Below are 19,776 nucleotides of genomic sequence, written 5' to 3' on the forward strand. Positions count from 1 at the left end.
TAAAATTAGAACCGATGTAAATTTATAAAACGTGATGTGTGTTAATAATTTTATTTATTAGATATTGGGTAGAAATGAAATTTCTTTCTGCAGTGATACAATTTTTGGCACTATCATATTTACTGAAATACTCCTACCTTTGCGATAAGGTACATAGGCTAAATCATGGAAACTTTTCTTTTATGCACCCTATACGATTCTATGTTTTACATGAAGGGCACATGTGCCTTTCATCCATGACACTTGGCTCATTGCCGGTTGTAAAAGGAAGGCATTAAAACAGACCATATATCCACACAGAACATTCTTATCTCCAATGCATGTGTTTAACCTAGGCCTATAGATAATCTTCGAAACTATGATGTACTAGTAATCAGTATTACTAGTTATCTAGAATGTATTTTAATTTAAAGTTTTAGATCACTTTGAGTAGACGTCAGCTTAAGACAGTGCTTTGTACCTGTAATTTAATATCAAATTATATTAACTAAAGAAAAATATGAAATGTAGCTCTAGTAGGCTATAGACTAAATGTAGGCCAACTGATTCTTCATTCTCATGGTGGGAGGAGTATATCACACAGTTAAAAATAACTTTACGCCGTTGAATATATACAAGGTGGAAGTGAAATAATCCTACAGATTGAAAGAGGCGATAGAGTACACTTAAATAATAGTAAAACCCCACTGTACATTACATTTCGTGATTAAATGCATGGTTAATTAAAAATTAAGTTGCAAATTTTAGCAGTCTGGCAACATCACCGCTAACATACTCCTGTTTCTTCTCGTAATACAGATGTAAGAGGTCAACGAACTCGGTCGGTCTCCGTACGTGAACTACCTTGTGCCTCCGTACTTGGCGACAACGTTGCAATCTGGTTGCATCTTTCAGTGGCTTGAAATTAGTGGTTTTAAATTAAATATACACGAAAACCGTCCACGTTATTGAAATATGCCAGAGGTATAAATTATTCTTTATTAGATTTTCTATCGATTTGGACAAAATTCATTATCAGAGTCGCAATAGTTACCTAATAAGATGGTGTTAAATATTTGGGGAATAAACTTTTTTTTTTCTGAGAAAACTACGGACTTAGACCAATATGGTATTACACTTTTTCTTGCGTATAACATGTGCTACTAGCTCTGTAAATCTGCAGCGTTATTTCACTCCCACTCTGTATAGCGTAAGAATCCACTACTTCAAATTGAGCTGGCTATCTGGTTAAAAAGGAGCTTTTCTGTCTCTCTGTCTCTCTCTAGTTTTCTTGTGCCTTTCTTTTCTTAAGATCTCCAATCCGCAGTATGTTATAACTGGAACTTGGAAAAGTCAGGTGACCCAAATTTTGTTTCTGGGTCTTTACATATCTATTATCACATTATTATTTCAGAATTCGCAATTATAAATTAGAGTATTCGCACATCTTCATAGCTACTTTTTGATGCCGAGATATCATTGAGAGAGTCAATGCAGAAACGGCTAATTTTATACGAAAATTCAGCATCCTCATGCCCGTAGCAAGGGCATAGATGGCATCATTGGGCATAATCACAAATGATGGTTCAAAGTCTAACTACTAATAAGTAATAACCAAGCTTCGGCCTAGGGACACTTGGGGCCGTATTCATAGACATTCTTAGCCCGGGCTTCAGGTGGATGATCAGCGAACTAACGTTTTTCGTATTTATAAACCAGTGTTAGCAATATGACATGATATGAATCCTATTCAAGTAACCAGTCGATAGCCGCGGCTAGTTTAGCACGCTCGTAGCGCGGGCTAGCGAAATGTCTATGAATAGCACCTGTCTATGAACCTGTATGAGGTTTAGAGTGCACGGAGTATAAATGACGTCATGACCCGTGTGGAAGGGTGACTGCAACAGCACAAGTTGGTCCGTAATGTGCATTACCATTGTGCTGCGGTATGTGTAAACAGGCTTCGGCGTAGGGACACCTGATTGAAGGTTACAACTCACGTTAATACTTTAATGGTAGACATTTATTGTCTACACCAGGAATGTACTGTATATACTGCATCTGTACAGGGTGAAATATATTTTGTGCCGTACTGTGACGGACTGTTTACTTGTTGAGACACGAAGTAACGGTGCGTTCCATCTCCCACTCCACTCGACCAGCATAACACTATCATCCGTGCGTTCTGAACTGCATGCGTTTCTGTGCCCAGGATCGAAGCCTGGTAATAACATTCATCTGTGGCTTATAATCTTGTTAAAGTAAGCATTTGAAATTTCTGCCCTTGACGACGGATTTCGGAATGAGTACCCATATTTGGGAAAGACTAGACCTACTCTATGTCAGACAGTGTCTTCGATCTCCTGTTTTTGAGATTGATTAGTTAAGCCACGTTCAATTAATCGAATGGATACTGGGTACAGGAAGACTACATAATTCGACATACAGTAGGTAGTTTTTGTGTCTAGGCATTAGTAAAATAATGGTTGAGAATACACAAATTGCGTATTCCACTCGGTGACTTCATACTAAACTACATTATTTGTTTCAAAAGACGCAGATAAATATAACTTGTGTTGCAGCATTTCCTCTCGACAATACTTGATATATTATTTTGAAAACTGGATGCCCTCGTGCGGATGACAGCATTCTTAAATAATGACAATTTCTCTGAGAGGTTCCGGTTTCCGTAAAGGAAACCTGAAGTGATGCAATCCTTCTGCCAATAAATAAAGAAAGTAGAAGGACCGACCTAGTGACGACAGTTTGAACGACTGCAGTAATAAATGAAAGTTGCCTTAAACAAAAGCAGGCTGATGCGGACCTGAAAAACCACTCAACAGATTTTATTATAATCGTATTTCAATTATCCCACAAGTGGCTCTTAATAGAGCGCTACAAGGAATTTCAAGCATGTTATCATGAAGACGGAAAAGAAATCACTACGTTAGTTATTTAATAGGTACTGGTTTGTTAATTATAAGGAAGCGCCCAATCATATCGAGGGTGTTGTACCGTTGAATTAGAATAATTTGATATATTAAAAGCATGAGATGAAGAGAGATTGCGATGAACACAGAAGAGGTTGGCCAAGAGACTGAAAACAGGACTTGTTTTGCTGCAAAGCCCCTGGTGGGAGTAGTCTATGTCTTACTGGTTACGCTTTAGTTAATATTCGTTTCTAAACCAGTTCCAGGTATTTGTGATATTATTTTGTTCTTTCTATCTTCCCTGTATATTTGTATCTTGTTTTCAATTTTCCTCTTTAATTTTTCTGTTTGTTTTCTTCTATACTCATCCATTTCTTTATTATTGTCACATCTTTTCTTCTTTTATTATCCTACTTATTCTAAGTGCTCTTTATAGCAATTTTAGTTATTTAAATCTGTTTCCTTCTGTCAATCCCTTTTTACCTATTACCTGTTATTATCTATTTCATTATTTTCACGTTTTGATATTTCCATTCTCTTTTAACACTTCCACTATCTCTCTTTATTTACATTTTCATAATTATTTCTGCTGTTATTTCCTCTTTATTTTATTTTCTTTTCATTTACTTATTTCTTCCCTCTTTTATTAATTCTCCTTTCGTCTTTCTCTTTATATTTTCTCATTCTCTTATTTCGTCTTTCTTTTGTTATTTCGCACTTATTTTGATATTTACAGTCAAATTTCATATTTAGACTCTGTTTTGTTGTCTCGACTCTGCTTTGTTGTTTCGAACCTCCTTTGTTGTTTCGAATCTGCTTTGTTGTTTCGGCTCTTGTTGTTTCGACCCTGTTTTGTTGTTTTGATCCGGTTTTGTTGTTTCGACTTTGTTTTGTTATTTCGACCACATTTTATTGTTTCCACTCCGCTTTGTTGTTTCGATCCTGGTTTGTTGTTTCGACCCTGTTTCGATGTTTCGACTCTGTTTTGTTTCTCTTGTTTGTTGCTAGTTCCTCTTTCTTTTTCCTAGTTCATTTTTCTTTCCAGTTCCTCTATATATTTACCAATTCCTTTCTCTTTACCAGTCTCTCTTTCTTTTTTACCAGTATTTATTTATTTTTGCTAGTCTTTTCTAGTAATTTTTCTTTTCTTTGACTGACCCCTCTTTCTTTTGCTAATTCCTGTTTGATTCACTATTTCTTTCCTCCTTTCCATTTTCCTTCTCTCTTCCTTTTCTGTATTTCGTTCCTCCTTATTCTTTTACTTCTTCTATTGCATTTCTCTCTTTATTTCTTACCCTTATTTCTTTGCATTTGCTATTTGTTTTATTCCTATTTCTTTCAATGCCTATTTTTCTTTTCTTTGATTTATGCTTTTCTCTTAGTGCATCACTCTCTACCATGCTATATCCAGTTTTTCTGCATTTCACTTAACCAACGGATATTAACAGGTAGAACACAGGATCTCATCACATAAGTCTATAGCGAACATACTCATGTTCTCTGAGGAATTCCGACTATCCACCAGGACTTTCATGCGATGTTATAAACTACGCATTAGCTGCTGAGTAGGCCTACACCACGCCAGCGTACTGTCATTTAAAAATAGCATTTTTCTGTGAACGTTGCGTCACGTGTTAATAGTTACGATAGTTATGAAACACTTATGTATGCATAACAGGACTGACGATAAAATATGGGTAGGCTAATAGGTGTTTTTCGGTTCGAAACATAGAATCTGGTGTGCAAGCTATGAAGGAGCACTGGAGGCATTTAAGTTTAAACTTCTTAATCTCTTTATAACGTTGTCACTGTTATGTGAATGATTAGAACTCCGCTGCAAAAAAAAATAAATAGATAAATAAAAATAAATAAATAAATAAATAAATAAATAAATAAATAAATAAAAAAAATAAAATAATTCTCTTTCATTTGTAACAGTGGTAATGTTAGGATTTATACTGCAAGACAAATTCACAGCAGTGGCGATTCCTCCATGAAGGATATGAGGATGATCCTATAGTTTAATTTCGTGCCTCTGAAGATAGAAAACACAATAATTACAGATTTTGATTTTCAATGCGTCCTGATATAGTAATTTCCTTTAAGCTTCCACTTTCTGTCGTGAATTGTCGCCACTGCACAGCTCAGAAATAATATAAGAGGAACCATTCGAATATCTTGCTGCAAATGGAGTGAAGTTAGCGGACAGAGGAGGGTGCGGAGGGCGGTGTATGGCTTGAGTTTAACCGCGTTTGAGGGTATGACCGCGTATCCTAATACTACGACTATTCTTTCTGGGCGATGGAGACCCTGTCAGAGACTGTAATAAGATATTTTCAAGTACCCTTTAGCCTCCTTACATGCAGTTCATTGGGCTATTTTAAAAGAATAGAATAAACGAAATAGTAAATAATTTAAAATGATATGATATAAAAATAAAATGAACAAAAACAAAATTACACAGAAATAAATAAAATAAGCTATAATAAATACAAGAATTAACAGGACTTTCAGATGACAGAACAGCCGAAAGAATATCTGAAGTTGCATTTGATCGTTTACAAGGATTCAACTGTGGCAAGAAATTAATTGCGCGAACGTACGACAGAACATCGGCAAATATCGGGCAGTACAATGGCTTAGGAGATACTTCGTAACTAAGAAGGGGAGGAGAATCGAACTTCACTGCTTCAGAATGGTGAGACAAAGACTAACATAGGCCTACTTGTATTGATTTTGCATGCATTATTATTATTATTATTATTATTATTATTATTATTATTATTATTATTATTATTATTATTATTAGTTTCTGTCTTGGTCATCAATCGTCAATCTCATATCCTGCATACAAAAAATATCACGAGTCGCCACTGATCCACATGCACCTACTCATTCATACGTGCTCATTAGGCTGTCTTCTTAATTTAATTTTAACTTGGCGGAGATATGTCAACAAATTTGTCCTGGCGCCTTTCATTTAAGGATAGTTACTTTTCGTATAAGCTATAACAGGTGCTATCTTTCGAAGGAAGTCATGCTGATATTTCGTTACCCTCGGCCGGGTTTGAATTCGTGACTCTTTGATCGAATGGACCATTGTTAAAGATTAGGCTAACGAGGATGAGAGTACTTCGTAGTAAAGAAGAAGAGAATTTAAAAAAAATATATATATAACATTTATAGGTGGGATTTGGAAAGTGTTTGTTTGGAATAAGGTTATGGCGTCGGCGTTTTATGCGATTACTTCCACGCATTTGTTAAAATTATTGTTTACTACTCTATCTAATATTATTTCGCAAATCCTTATTTGTAAACGTCTTCTCCATAACAGGAATGTTGTACATCAAGACCACACCTAGAAAATAAGAGTATCACAGCAATCAAATCACATTTACAGAGTGGAAGGGAACGTGAGATATTTTCTCGAATATTATGATTTCCTAGAAGTACGACGAACAAAAGTTTAGAGTCGGTTTGGTTGGTGCAGGTGGTATGGCGCTGGCCTTCTATGCCCGAGGTTGCGGATTCGATCCCGAACCAGGTCGATTGCATTTTAAGTGTGCTTAAATGCGACAAGCTCATGTCAGTAGATTTACTGCCATGTAAAAGAACTCCTTGCGGGACAAAATTCCGGCACACTGGCGACGCTGCTATAACCTCGGCAGTTGCAAGCGTCGTTAAATAAACCATATATGTAATATATATATATATATATATATATATATATATATATATATTTACATTTACACAATATTGAAATTGCTTCTTTTTTTTTTCTTTCCAAAAAAAAAAAAAGAAGGAAATTTGTTTTTGTTTCTCTCCCCGCACAATACATCTCTGTGATAACACTATTTTTTCCTGCACAAGATAGCATATTTAATGACTAATTAGTCAGTTTCACTACAAATCTCCAGAGTAGCTACTAGGAATTTAAATTGTGACGTTACAGTCATGATTAAACCAAAAAATGTTATTCCAGATTAACTACTCAGTTAAGTTCGTTGAAACCGGACCTAAGACATGTTTGGGATGAAGGTTAAACCCCTTTGCACGGTAGCCTGTTGACGCTTTTAGTCGATGGTACTTATAATCGCTTTAACTGCGAAGTCATTGCGCGACTGTCGACTTTGTTGGTACATTGGGTTACTGCCATCTATTGGCACGTCTACGAACCATGTGCAATTAGCAATGATTAATGTATTCCGAAAGAATATAGGTTTGTGGTGGAAATGGAAACTTCGTTCATAGGTATAGCTGTTGATAAGTGATCAAGGATGACGAATCCTGTCAAGAACGTGTGTCTTCAAGAGTCTGACAACAAGATCCGCAAACGAAAGTTTTAAGCTATTTTGAGAGTTCGTTTTGTGTCATATTTGTTACTAGTAGCCAACAAATTTTGTTCAGTATTTTTTAAATAGAAACTATTTCACTAAACATATTCAAATGGTAGAAGGTTTCGATCTGATGATTTTGGATTATTTCAATGTAATATTGAAACTTATTTCAACTTGCATCGTACGTTTCCCAGTTGCATATCCCTTCTCAAGAAAGCAATTCTTATCTTTATTAAATACTTCGCCCTGAGATGGGTTTGCACTAGCAAACCTTGTATGCATAACCAAGAGACGGCTAATGCCGACCAGATAGTGCTTAAGTCTCTGATTTCTTATATACCTGGCCACTAGCAGTTGCTGGATGACCGGTTGCGAGGGTGGCTGCCCCTCTGCGCCACCATCCTGCTGCTGTTGCGACACCAGCTGTTGCAGCAGGCTGAGGTACTCGGGTGGCACCTCGGGCTGCGGCTCGTTGCCGCTGGTGGTACGCACAATGAACTGCCCAGGTGACGCCCCGAACACAGCTTGACTAGACCCGTGTTGAGGTGAGCGCTTGTCTTTGCTAGGGGTGCTGTTCACGTTGGGCTCGATCTCCAGAAGAATGAGGGCCTTGTGTTCACCTTCGTGTTTGTGCTTATGCTCGTCCTCGTGATGATGATGATCCGTGCCATCGTGATGCGCCTCCACGAGACTTGTAACTAGTAGACACGCTGTGGACACACAAAAATTGTAAGAATGTTTATCATTTGACATTATAAACACAGTTTGATTGACTTTGTCGATCCAATATGTTAAATGATTTTAATTACGCTATAAGTTTTTACTTTCGTTAATAACTTATCTTTAATAGAATTTTACATATTTTTGTGCGAGATCGTGCGTATTTGCTTGGTTTCCGCACAAAACCAATCCGCGGAAAGTCTAAAATTCCACATTCAGTATTCCCAACCTAACACACATAACAATTTCCCTCTTCTTACCGCTTAAGTGACATGTTGATTTTACTGCTTTAGGCTTTTAACATATTATTTTTAGAGACGTTCAATATAGTAATAATTATAAATTGGAAACTTACCAATGCAATTTCACCTAAATTGCAATGTTAATTATTGTTTTTAAATATTTTCAAAAATTAAGTAAACTCTACAACTTGCCGATGTTATTACTGCAATATGTTATATAAATAATATTGTTAAAATATTAAAATGAAAAATAAATCATTACATAACCTTACCGTTTGTTTTAAGTTCGCATTTATAGACTGGGGGAAAAAAAGACAGACGTATATCACGGCCTGCTGGAGTATAGTAAACACAGAAAACATTTTAAAGCAACAATGTTGAAGATAGATATTTTTGTTTTGCAAATTTGCCGTAATTGAACAGAAACAAAGATGGAGATTTCATTGCAACTAATTAGAAATTCCTCTTTCAAGTATGTAATAAACGATCTTCGCACAAAATAATGCACGATACACGAGCGGTATGTTTTCTTTCAATTCTCGGAAATTAAAAAAGCTCAACTACGTTTCGCTTTTTCAAACTTTTCCTCGAACATGAAAACTTCAACATACCGCTCTTGTAACGCATATTACTATTTCGGATTAACGTTTTCGTTCATGTCGAGTATCATCAATAGGTCTGAGAAATATATGCCGTTATACTAACAGTGCGCTGCGTGCGCCTTCAACTTGAGTACGTCTCAGAGTTGGGGTGAGTTAACGCAGTGTCTTTCCTTCGAACTCATACTTATCATCAGGGTAAGTTAGTCCTCAGCATTTGGGTGGTTGAACGCCACTCCTTGGACTTCGAAACACAACTATCTGCTAAAGACATCATTTTCTTTGTTAAAGAAAGATTGCACTATTTTAAAGACATTTTATTTTCTGTCTGTAGAAAATACACCTAATATAACATTGACAGCCTTATTATTTCAATATGTTAATATGATGGTGTATTACGTTTTTGTTTTACATAATTTTTCATTTCATATATTGTTGCAGTGAATAACAAACCACACTTTCAAATTTTCAAAGGCAAACTTAACAGCTTGGTTGCATAGTTCGAGGCTGAAAATACGATTCCATGTGAGTGAGGCGTTTCAAGGTAATAAGCCATGCAATTAGAAGGAATTCTTCGAGATGACTCAACCTGCAGTGGATGGAGGGCGGGGATTGACCGGTTTCACTTTTCCACGGACAAACGAGAACTGTATTACTAAATAAGGCCAACTCAGAGGTGCTATTTAAATTTCGTTCTTGTGTTTGAGCGGAATTTCTCGCCACTTTCACTGCATGCGAGCATTCCGAATTCGTTTCGGGATCCTTCGTGAACGCACCCACTGTGTATATTCACCTGCTCTTGGGTCTCTGCGTACCTGCATCACGTGGTAGAGAAATCCTCTTTGAAACGTATTACCTGTGCCAGATTAACATTAATATGCTTTGTACGTGTGCTCCAGTGTGTTCTAGTTTAATGTACTTTCAAGAACATTTCTATTTTCTTTCAGTATTCTGATTCATAAACAGAACAAATTGGCATTCAATTGATCATCATAGAACATATTAATGTGAAATTTGGTATAAATTTGAAAGGAAAATGGCTTAATTGAGATGTTTAAAATTACATAGAGAACTTTTAAACATTATGATTATAATGATGATGATGATGATGATGATAATAAGTTAATAATAATAATAAATATAATATATATTACATTATTATTATTATTATTATTATTATTATTATTATTATTATTATTATTATTTTGTTCGTGGCCCCCATTTAACTGCTCTGCCTACCCCAGCCGGCCACGGCCCCTCGATTTGGATGCATTGATATAAAGTATTACTGTCACCCTGAGTGGCGCTGTTGGTATAGCTCTGGCCTTCTGTGCCCGAAGTTGCGGGTTCGATTTCGGCACAGGTCGATGACATTTAAGTGTGCTTAAATGCGACAGGCTCATGTCACTAGGTTTAGTGGCATGTAAAAGAATTCCTGTGGGACAAAATTCCGGCACACCAGCGACGCTGATACAACTTCGGCAGTAGCGAGCGTCATTAAATAAAACATGATTTTTTTTAAGTATTACTGCCACATTTTGGTGGCGATAGTGTTTACAAACTCTTTCAAAGTTTCAACAAAACCGATATTAAAAATAATGCGGCTGCTACCCTGAAAACCCTGTACACACGTCGCTATTTTAGAGCGCTGACCAGTATGAAAAACTTGCTAACAGCTGGTTCGGGTAGCCATTACTTTTCGAATTGCACTCTTGTTCACACGTCACAGTACGAACGTTGCGCAGCATTTTGTACTGCAGGGCCGCGAAAGTAGTGACGTACCTTTATGTACAGTAGTGGCAAAAAAACTGATTTCAGAGTCAGATTGAGATTTTGCTAGTCACAAAACACATCCATCTTGTATAATTAATTGTAACAATGAAATTTATTGCATTTGTTCGATTCTTACCGTCTTTTGTTTCCTTCATTGCCTCAAACTTACAGATGAAAAACCTTTCAGAGTTTTATTTTCATCTGGCATAAATATTACATTTCTACCTCTATTCGGCAAAGATAACTGCGTATTTTTGCATTAAATAGCAGTACATATCTCTGGCTTCACTATCCATATTGAAATTACCACAGTTTGACACAATACACAGCACAGGATTCTTTTATATCAGATACAAGGGTCGGTCCGGTTTTTTTGCCACTACTGTACAAAAACCATACAATTTATAAATGAAGTCTGATGTGTTTGGGATTATAGGGAATAACTTTTATGTATAGCCAAGGTATAGCGAGTACAAAAAAAAATATTTAACCTGACAGAGCTAAGGCCAATAGTGATCAAAATTAGAAGTTGAAGTCGGTTATTAATTGACATTGTAAGAACTGCTAGGTTATTTATCGTCGATGAAATTGGTGATAGCGAGGTGCTGTTTGGGGAGATGAGGCCGAGGATTCGTCATGCGATTGCCCAACATTCACCAATAGGTCTACTGCGTTCCATAATGTCTGACAGGCGATGTAAATAATGACGGCAAAGGAAGGGAGAAGGATGCTTGCTAATCAACCAATGGCAGAGGTCACGTTCCATGCTTACCTTGAAGTTGGGAGGCGATAGAAAGTTTCAGGCCGCCCAACTACAAGAAAGCCTGGAATGTGACTTCTGCCATTGGTTGATTGCAAGTATCCCTCTCCCTTCCTCTGCCGGTAATGTTTACGTCGCCAGTTAGGCATTATGGAACGCAGTATAGTTGGAAAATCCTGGGAAAACACCCAACCAGGTAGTCAACCCAAGCGGGAATTGAACACTTCCATATTAAATTATTTCATTTAGGTATAGAAGTGTTTCTGTATGGTTGTGAAACTTGGACTCTCACTTTGAGAGAGGAACAGAGATTAAGGGTATTTGAGAATAAGGTTCTTAGGAAAATATTTGGGGCTAAGAGGAATGAAGTTACAGGAGAATGGAGAAAGTTACACAACGCAGAGCTGCACGCATTGTATACTTCACCTGACATAATTAGGAACATAAAATCCAGACGTTTGAGATGGGCAGGACATGTAGCAAGTATGGGCGATTCCAGAAATGCATATAGGGTGTTAGTTGGGAGGCCGGAGGGAAAAAGACCTTTGGGGAGGCAGAGACGTAGGTGGGAAGATAATATTAAAATGGATTTGAGGGAGGTGGGATATGATGGTAGAGACTGGATTAATCTTTCTCAGGATAGGGACCAATGGCGGGCTTATGTGAGGGCGGCAATGAACCTCCGGGTTCCTTAAAAGCCAGTAAGTAAATAAGTAAGTAAGGTATAGAAGTGTTCAGTTTAGAGTAACAAAATCTTTCATGATGGCCATGTTGTTGGAACGTGTAAGTAAATGTAGTTCGGAAATGTAAAAAATGTTAAGTCTTAACACTCTCAACATAAAATTCGAAAACTCTAATTTTTAATCACAAGATTTCTATTCCTTCCTTGTCTTGCATTTGTCTTACGTAAGTTTAAATATTGACTTTGCCTCATGGAGATTACGACTTAGAGGTCCTACCAGTTATAAATGTATTTTGTTTATTCATATCCTCCACAGAATAAAGACAACGCAATTTTACGTATGTAATGTTTGAATACGAATGATTGTGGTGATATAATAATTGCGTTGTTTTGTCAACACACGTCTATCAGAATATTTTCATTGAATTTCTCTTTGCAGTAACAGGGTACCTATTTGAGTTCCTTGTGCATGTAATCCCTTGTAATACATAAACGCCTTGCAGTGAGTTAATTCAGACACACTACAAATATTGGTTTAAAAGGACTGGTTCTGCTAGAGTAAACGTTTTTGTTTCTGTTAGCAGTGAAACTGCTTGTGCTAACACATTCTGTGTGCAAATACTTTAGCCCATTGCTTTCATCTCCAGTTGTTTCCGGTGTAAAAACACTTCCGCAAATAAGAAGACAACGAACTATGCATTTTTCATAAATTGGAGTTTAACGTAGGCCTATTATTCTTAGAGAAAAATTGTTGATATAGGTATTCGTTAACCATCATATTTGAAAAATTTTTTGTGCATTCCACGATTTCCTAGTAACTGCACAATAACACTTTACTTAATGAATGTTCTTTTCTTCTCGTAATTGTTAGTGTCACAGTGGGTTGTATTAACTTCAGTGAAAGGAAACGTATGTAAGTCCACATTGTAACCTTGACTTAAAACGATCACAACTTTTTAAGTTATGTTCAATAAATAAGGCAATTAACAGGACACAAAACCATATTTTATAAAACGTAAGAAAATTATAAGCAAAGGATTTAGTATCCAATTTCAGTGAAAATCAGATGCATTTTCCCTTCCTGACGGGAGTCCTTCTTCTTCTTCTTCTTCTTCTTCTTCTTCTTCTTCTTCTTCTTCTTCTTCTTCTTCTTCTTCTTCAGGCATTGGATTTCAGTCTGCTGTGACTACAAATTGCTCTTTCCATCCTTTGTTAGGTTGGCCTATTTTCTGTGTCCTTTCAGTCTAGTCTAAATAATCTCTCAGCTGGCATTAGGTACACTGTACGTGGTCTAGCCATATTTGTCTGTAGTTGTCTGCTCTTTCAATTATACCAGATACCTCCAGTTCTTGTCTAATTGTTTCATTTTCAATTATTTCTAATCTTCTAACCCCCATTACTGATCTAAGAAATCTCATCTCAGTTGCTTGCAATTTACTTTTGCTTAGAACGTTAGAACCCAACATTCACTCCCATATAAGCATATTGATGAGATCATAGTTTTATATAACTGTATAATTGTCTCTTTCTTGCCTTAATTTTCAACGTCCTTTTTGTTGTCCCACACATCTGGTTGAAACGTTCTAACTTTTCTCCTAAGTAGGATGTCTTGCAACCTAAGTTGCTAACTATAACTATTTGTTCTTCTATAGGTGCACCAACTTCTTCAGTCGACCTGGTTGGTGAGTTGGTATAGCGCTGGCCTTCTATGCACGAGGTAACGGGTTCGATCCCGGGCCAGGTCGATGGCATTTAACTGTGCTTAAATGCGACAGACTCATGTCAGTAGATTTACTGGCATGTAAAAGAACTCCTGCGGGACAAAATTCCGGTACACCGTGACGCTGATATAACCTCGGCAGTTGCGAATGTCGTTAAATAAAACATAACATTTAACATTTCACCAACTTATTATTACCGATTGGAGATGAGGTCGCTGCTATCGCTACAAACAGGAAACCTGCAATGAGCTCAGTAGTTTGTTTTCACTTGTGTAGCCTATCCCCTATAAATGCCATTGATCTAATATTATTTACAGCTATTAACATGTTATACAGTATATCTTCCTATTTTATTTAATATATTAATTCCCTTCTGTAATGCATCTTCGTTATCGACAATAATTACTTCATCATCTGCACATGAGTGACAAGATAAAATTATATTTATCCTAATTATATTGAAAGTTTAAAATACTTAATTGTTGTCTCCATTTCCGGAGAACATTATCAATACATAAATTAAGTAACAGAGGGGAGGGCCCACATCCTTTTCTTACACATATGTTAATTGTTTTCTCTATCACTGAACCAGATGGTTGCTTCATACAGATTTTAGTGTTATTGTAAATATTTTCCAGTACTCGGATGAAGTGTCCTGGTATAGGCTACATTTATTATCGATTTTAAATCTTAAGTGTTCATTGTTACAGTGCGTTCGGAGTTTAAAATAATATAATTGAATATGTAATAAAACTTAAATAATTTATTTACGTATTTTCTAACGTGCATAAAATAACAGAACTAAATCTATTCATTTAATCGGTTATTGAAATGCATCATAAACTAATATGTATATTTATAAGCAATATAAAGCGTCTGTACTTGAAGAAATGGTTAGTTACAATATTTAGGTTTCCTTCTGTTATTTTATATACTTTAGAAAATACGTACATAACTTATTCTAGTCATAATGTAAAGAGATATGTATGTTCGCTAAGAGGACGACTATATACCCAATGGTATTTTTCTAAACTCCGAACGCTCAATAGAAACACTAATTTCAAAGAAGTTCAACGACGTTTGTTATAAGTAAATGTCACGAGATCCTGATTAGTCTGCTGTAATTAACAGAATATAACGTATACGCAAAACCTCGCGTCCTGTCCAAGTAAACAGATAACAAAATATCTAAAGCGTAATTTTAACCGTTATTACGAATGTTCCAATTGAAATCGCCTTTCGCCGGGGATTTGAACGGGAAGACATTACTTTCTTTCTAATTCCTTCATCAGATTAGAGAGGTCAGCCGAAGGTAAAGCGTGCAAAGTAAAGGGGAATGTTTCTTCGAAACCTGATTTCAATTTTTACATAAAACTTAAAGTGACGGGCTATCCAGTTTCATCCAGCCGGAGAGAGGTACAAGACTAATTGAATGAACACACCAGTACATAATCATTTCCTGAGCAATTTACTAGTATACTTATGTAATATTACGAAAGATTTTAATAAATTGTCTGGAGGCAACAGCAAGATGGGTACAACAAAATTTCCAAGCTCGAATATAATCCTGAGTTATAATTCCATTCGACTTTGGTTTAATTCAGATTTGAATTCGGCTAGAGAAGTTAAACTGTATCTTCTAACCATAGGAATGGGATTGTGTTATTGTGCTGCTTTAATTTTGTAGTGAGAGATGTTCCTGCGCCTTGTTGACTACGTCATGAGGAATTCTTCCTCTGAACTCAGGCCTCTAAAATAATTTTTTTTTTTTTTTTTTTTTTTCAGTTGAAAGAATTTTATCGAACGAAACTTTGCTTCTCTTTGCTCTGTCATTAAAAAAAAGGGGAGGTGGGAAGAGGGAAATGTATATAAATCCAATGTTAGCTTCAAGAAAAGAAAATGATTGCATTATTCTTTATTTGAGGAACTGTGCGGTTTAATAATACATTTTTCAATTACGCTCGCATGTCAAAATCGTCATTTTTTAACTTTTGGTCTACAAAAAAAGAAGACACAAGTGTGTTGACACGAAGATGAGAAGATGCATTTTATCAGAAATGTTTCTCTTTTTTCCCGTCTTTCTCACCAGTTCCAATAATGTTCGACTTGACATTATCACACCAGTCAACCGGATCTATCAATTTTGGGGTTACGTAAAGAGGGTGATAGGCAGAGTGCTGCATTGGAGTTAAATCGCTCGCTTGAACTCGGTCGAGTGTCGCACCCTCGAGTGAGATACGATCGGTCGTGATACGCTCGTAATAAATAGAAGCACAGTACAAAGTCATCTCACCTACATGTCTTATGTTGTATGGAAGGCGACAGATAAGATACACATATGTTTTGCTCACACGGTAGATATAAGGCTTTATTTTCTGCGTTTATGTCAAACTTTTAATGGAACAGTCAATGGAACGTACCAAAACAGGAACATGAAGTTATAAATAAAATAGGGTAGTATGAAAAACTTCGATATACAGTTATTATTGCTAATTAATAATTATTCAATATTTGATTTACCACATATATAATATTATAGGTCCATACATAGTGTTCCGCCTATATATATATATATATATATATATATATATATATATATATATAGGGTACTGCGACAATGTAGAAACGTTTTACAAAATATTATTGATAAAGCAGTAGATTAATAATAATATTAATACAGAGATAACGTCACAGAAAATATAATAAAACGAATAATCATGCTGTACAACTGTTGCAGACGCAAAGATTGATACACTACTTATTAGATTATTATTATTATTATTATTATTATTATTATTATTATTATTATTATTACTAGAAAACTTGATACAGCTCTTGCATTATCGTGATTGTGTTCTCAGTTTATAATAATTACATTCACATCCAATAACATCTTTCAGATGTGGCAAAAACAAAATCACTCCTGTCTGGGGGGGGGGGGAAACATTTACCTACAACATTTATATTACATTTTAAAGCAAGTTTTGTAGTTGTACTATGGAGAGGTTTGTTAAACACTGCAAAGTTTTTAAATGATAAACATCTATGATGTTAATACACAGTTCATCACTGTAACAAGAACGAATGTCTAACGCTCGGCTTATACCGTTCGAGGATTTATCGCTCGTGACAATTTTACCCATCATGCATGTGCTATGAACTACTTGGCCCTCGAGCAAAAACGTCCGATGCAGACCTCTGGTGGTAGGGATGCCTGCGCAGTTATGGTGGCGCCACTGGTGACGTAGCTTAATAGCTACATGTTATATATAAAGTTCTGTTTCACAAATGAAACGTATGTACCAATTCTTCAGACAGAATTCGAGCTTGCTATTGTTGGCCTACCTTTTGCGCAGAGCTAAATTGCGGCTAATTTGCTGTGGACATTCTTGCCGGTAAACATAATTTTACTCTACTATTATAAAAAATGTCTTCAATATTAGTATTTATTTGTATATGACCTTGTAAACACAGAGCAGTCTTGTTATAAGGCTGATACATTTCCAAGGCAGTCGATTGAGTTGGTTATGGTAATAGCAGTGGCCGGTTTTTATTTGTAACGGTACTCTTAATTAAGACAAAGTGATCGTAACATTAACGATTTCTTATTTCCAGTGTACGGATTTGTTGGCATTGACACTTGTAAGCTATGAGAGTAAATTTTAATGGAATCGTTAAGATGATGCAGACAGAGGCAGACTACTGAGACGGGAAGCAGAGACGACGAAGTCGGGAGGCAGAGACAGAAACGACAGGAGAGACAGACGATGGAGACTGGAGGCAGAGGCGACGGAGACTGGAAACGGAAGCACAGTCTAGTATATACAGTCACGAAGCTCAATACGTAGTAAATATGCATCCATAGATAGTTGCTAACCACTAGGATCGCTAATATCTCTTCATTACAGACAATGTGAAATAATACCAGCACAGTCTATTGTTTCAAACACACTCACAACTCAAGCTTCGTGACTGTATATACTAGACTGTGACGGAAGGCAGAAGCGACAGAGACTGAGATGGAGGGCAGAGATACGGATATAAATTATTGTCGAAATGTCTTATTATTGTTTTCTGCATACATACTCTCTCCTTAGGAATCTTTTGCACCACGCCTTCTGATTTACATCTGAGATAAAGCGTATCATTACATAATTTTGAAACTGAATTCATTTTAAGAATTATATAAATATTAATATTACTTTGTAGATTTATTTACTAAAGACACTGAATTTATGGACACAGCTATGAATTTTTTCTTAGTTAATGATTATAATAATGAAAATGGTTATTATAATTAAACTAATCACTGTCTCTTTTTTTTCAGAATCCAATGACGTGACGACGGGGGACGGACGATATCGTAAGTTGCTGAACAATATATAATGAACTATGTATGTGAATTAGTCTCTAATTAAGGTGGTTCAAGATTTATTGTTGCCTTTAATACAGTTGCAGAACATGAGGTTTCAGTTTCGTGTGAAATAACTTTACTTTCCTTGTATTTTTATTGTTCCTTACTTTCAAAATGAGAACGGTCTTATTAATTTCATTCCCAGGCCTACTTTAGTCTTAATGAACTTGTGAAGTTCGATTTTATGGCTTGTGAACAAAAGTGAAAATAGTGTTAAGTAATCTAGAAACGCATTTAATAGAATTGAAACCGGTGTGATCTAAATAATCACAACGCAGTAAACAGCTCTGCTGTTGAACATAATGCGTACGTACAGATCGTGCGCTTTGTGCGAAACATTTTCTTCCTGAATAGTCTATTGTTTCGTCTTGAATATGGAGGTAGATATGAAGGTCAGGAATCTATTGTTTATAGGACTTTCTCCGTAGTCTCTTTTCACCGAAGTAGAATACGTTTTCTGATATGTTTCTAATTGTTTAGGACTTCATTATTACGATTATACATGTCGTCGATAACAAGCATCGTCATTAAAAATCTTCATTAGTGGACAAATTCAGTTGTTATTCTTGTCTTCGAATTGTTTGTCACACAGCTAACGAGAGAACGTTTCAAAATGATTACGTCAACTTCCCACATAAAATGCGTATACGAGTATGCGGTTATTGAATAGAAAATCATAAATGAAGAGAAATGAATTGTAGCAAAGTCTAGTATATACAGTCAAGAAACTCAATACGTAGGGAATATGCATCCATGGATAGTTGCTAACCACTAGGATCGCTACTGTCGCCTCATTACAGACAATGCGAAATAGTACCGACACAGTCTATTGCTCCTAGCCTTCTCAACAACTTAAGCTTCGTGACTGTATATACTAGACTGTGGTTGTAGTATAACTGGAGTTTTACTCTTGATTTCAAACATAGTTTTGCATCTTACAGAGTTTATTGGAAACTACGGTTCTGTAGATTATTTTTGACAGCATTTTTTGTTGTTTGTTCTCTATCCAATGAATAAGCTAGGCCCATTAAAATCTTCTCACCTGCCTATTTTGACATTACGTATCTATACTCGAACTGCAACTTTTTGACATGTTTGAATTATGACTTCACTCATGATACAATGGAAACGGAAGACTGATGTCACTTTCCTACGTAATCCATGGCCTGCTACATTGCACTAAATTAGCACTACAAGGAATAATTTAATTTAATTCTTATATTGGTCTAGTATTTGTTAGAGGTAATGATTCTCTTGCTTGTATGAACTACAGTATGTTATATACTTGAGTTATCATATACCAATTCCTACAAGTGTTAAACATTCAATTGTGCAAGCATTAGTTATGGTAATATAAGATATATGGGTTATGTACAGTGTGTCCCAAAAGTCTTCATAAATAGGGAATGCCAGTTAAAATTATAAATATCACAATGTGCTCAATGTAGCGGTCTTCGAGACCCAGGCACAGGTCAATGAATGCGCTCCAACTAGTTCCGATGCAAACGCTGAAACATGTCCATGCTCGCATTATAGGCGTCGACAATGTGGATTTGCTGATGCTGCGAGTCCCAAATTCCCTTCCTGTACACCTACGACTTAACGTGACCTTAGAGGTA

General features: G+C 36.1%; 1 protein-coding gene across 1 annotated transcript in view; it reads right to left on the reverse strand.

The window, feature by feature from the left end:
• Nucleotides 1–19,776, reverse strand: part of LOC138703379 (uncharacterized) — an 81,475-nt gene that overhangs the window by 5,416 nt on the left and 56,283 nt on the right. Inside the window, exon 2 of the mRNA XM_069831204.1 lies at nt 7,587–7,956. Coding sequence (XP_069687305.1) covers nt 7,587–7,956 — 370 coding nt within the window. The remainder of the gene's footprint in view (nt 1–7,586; nt 7,957–19,776) is intronic.

The sequence above is a fragment of the Periplaneta americana genome, chromosome 7 (genome assembly GCF_040183065.1).
Source record: "Periplaneta americana isolate PAMFEO1 chromosome 7, P.americana_PAMFEO1_priV1, whole genome shotgun sequence".
In the NCBI taxonomy this organism is placed as follows: Eukaryota; Metazoa; Arthropoda; class Insecta; order Blattodea; family Blattidae; genus Periplaneta; species Periplaneta americana.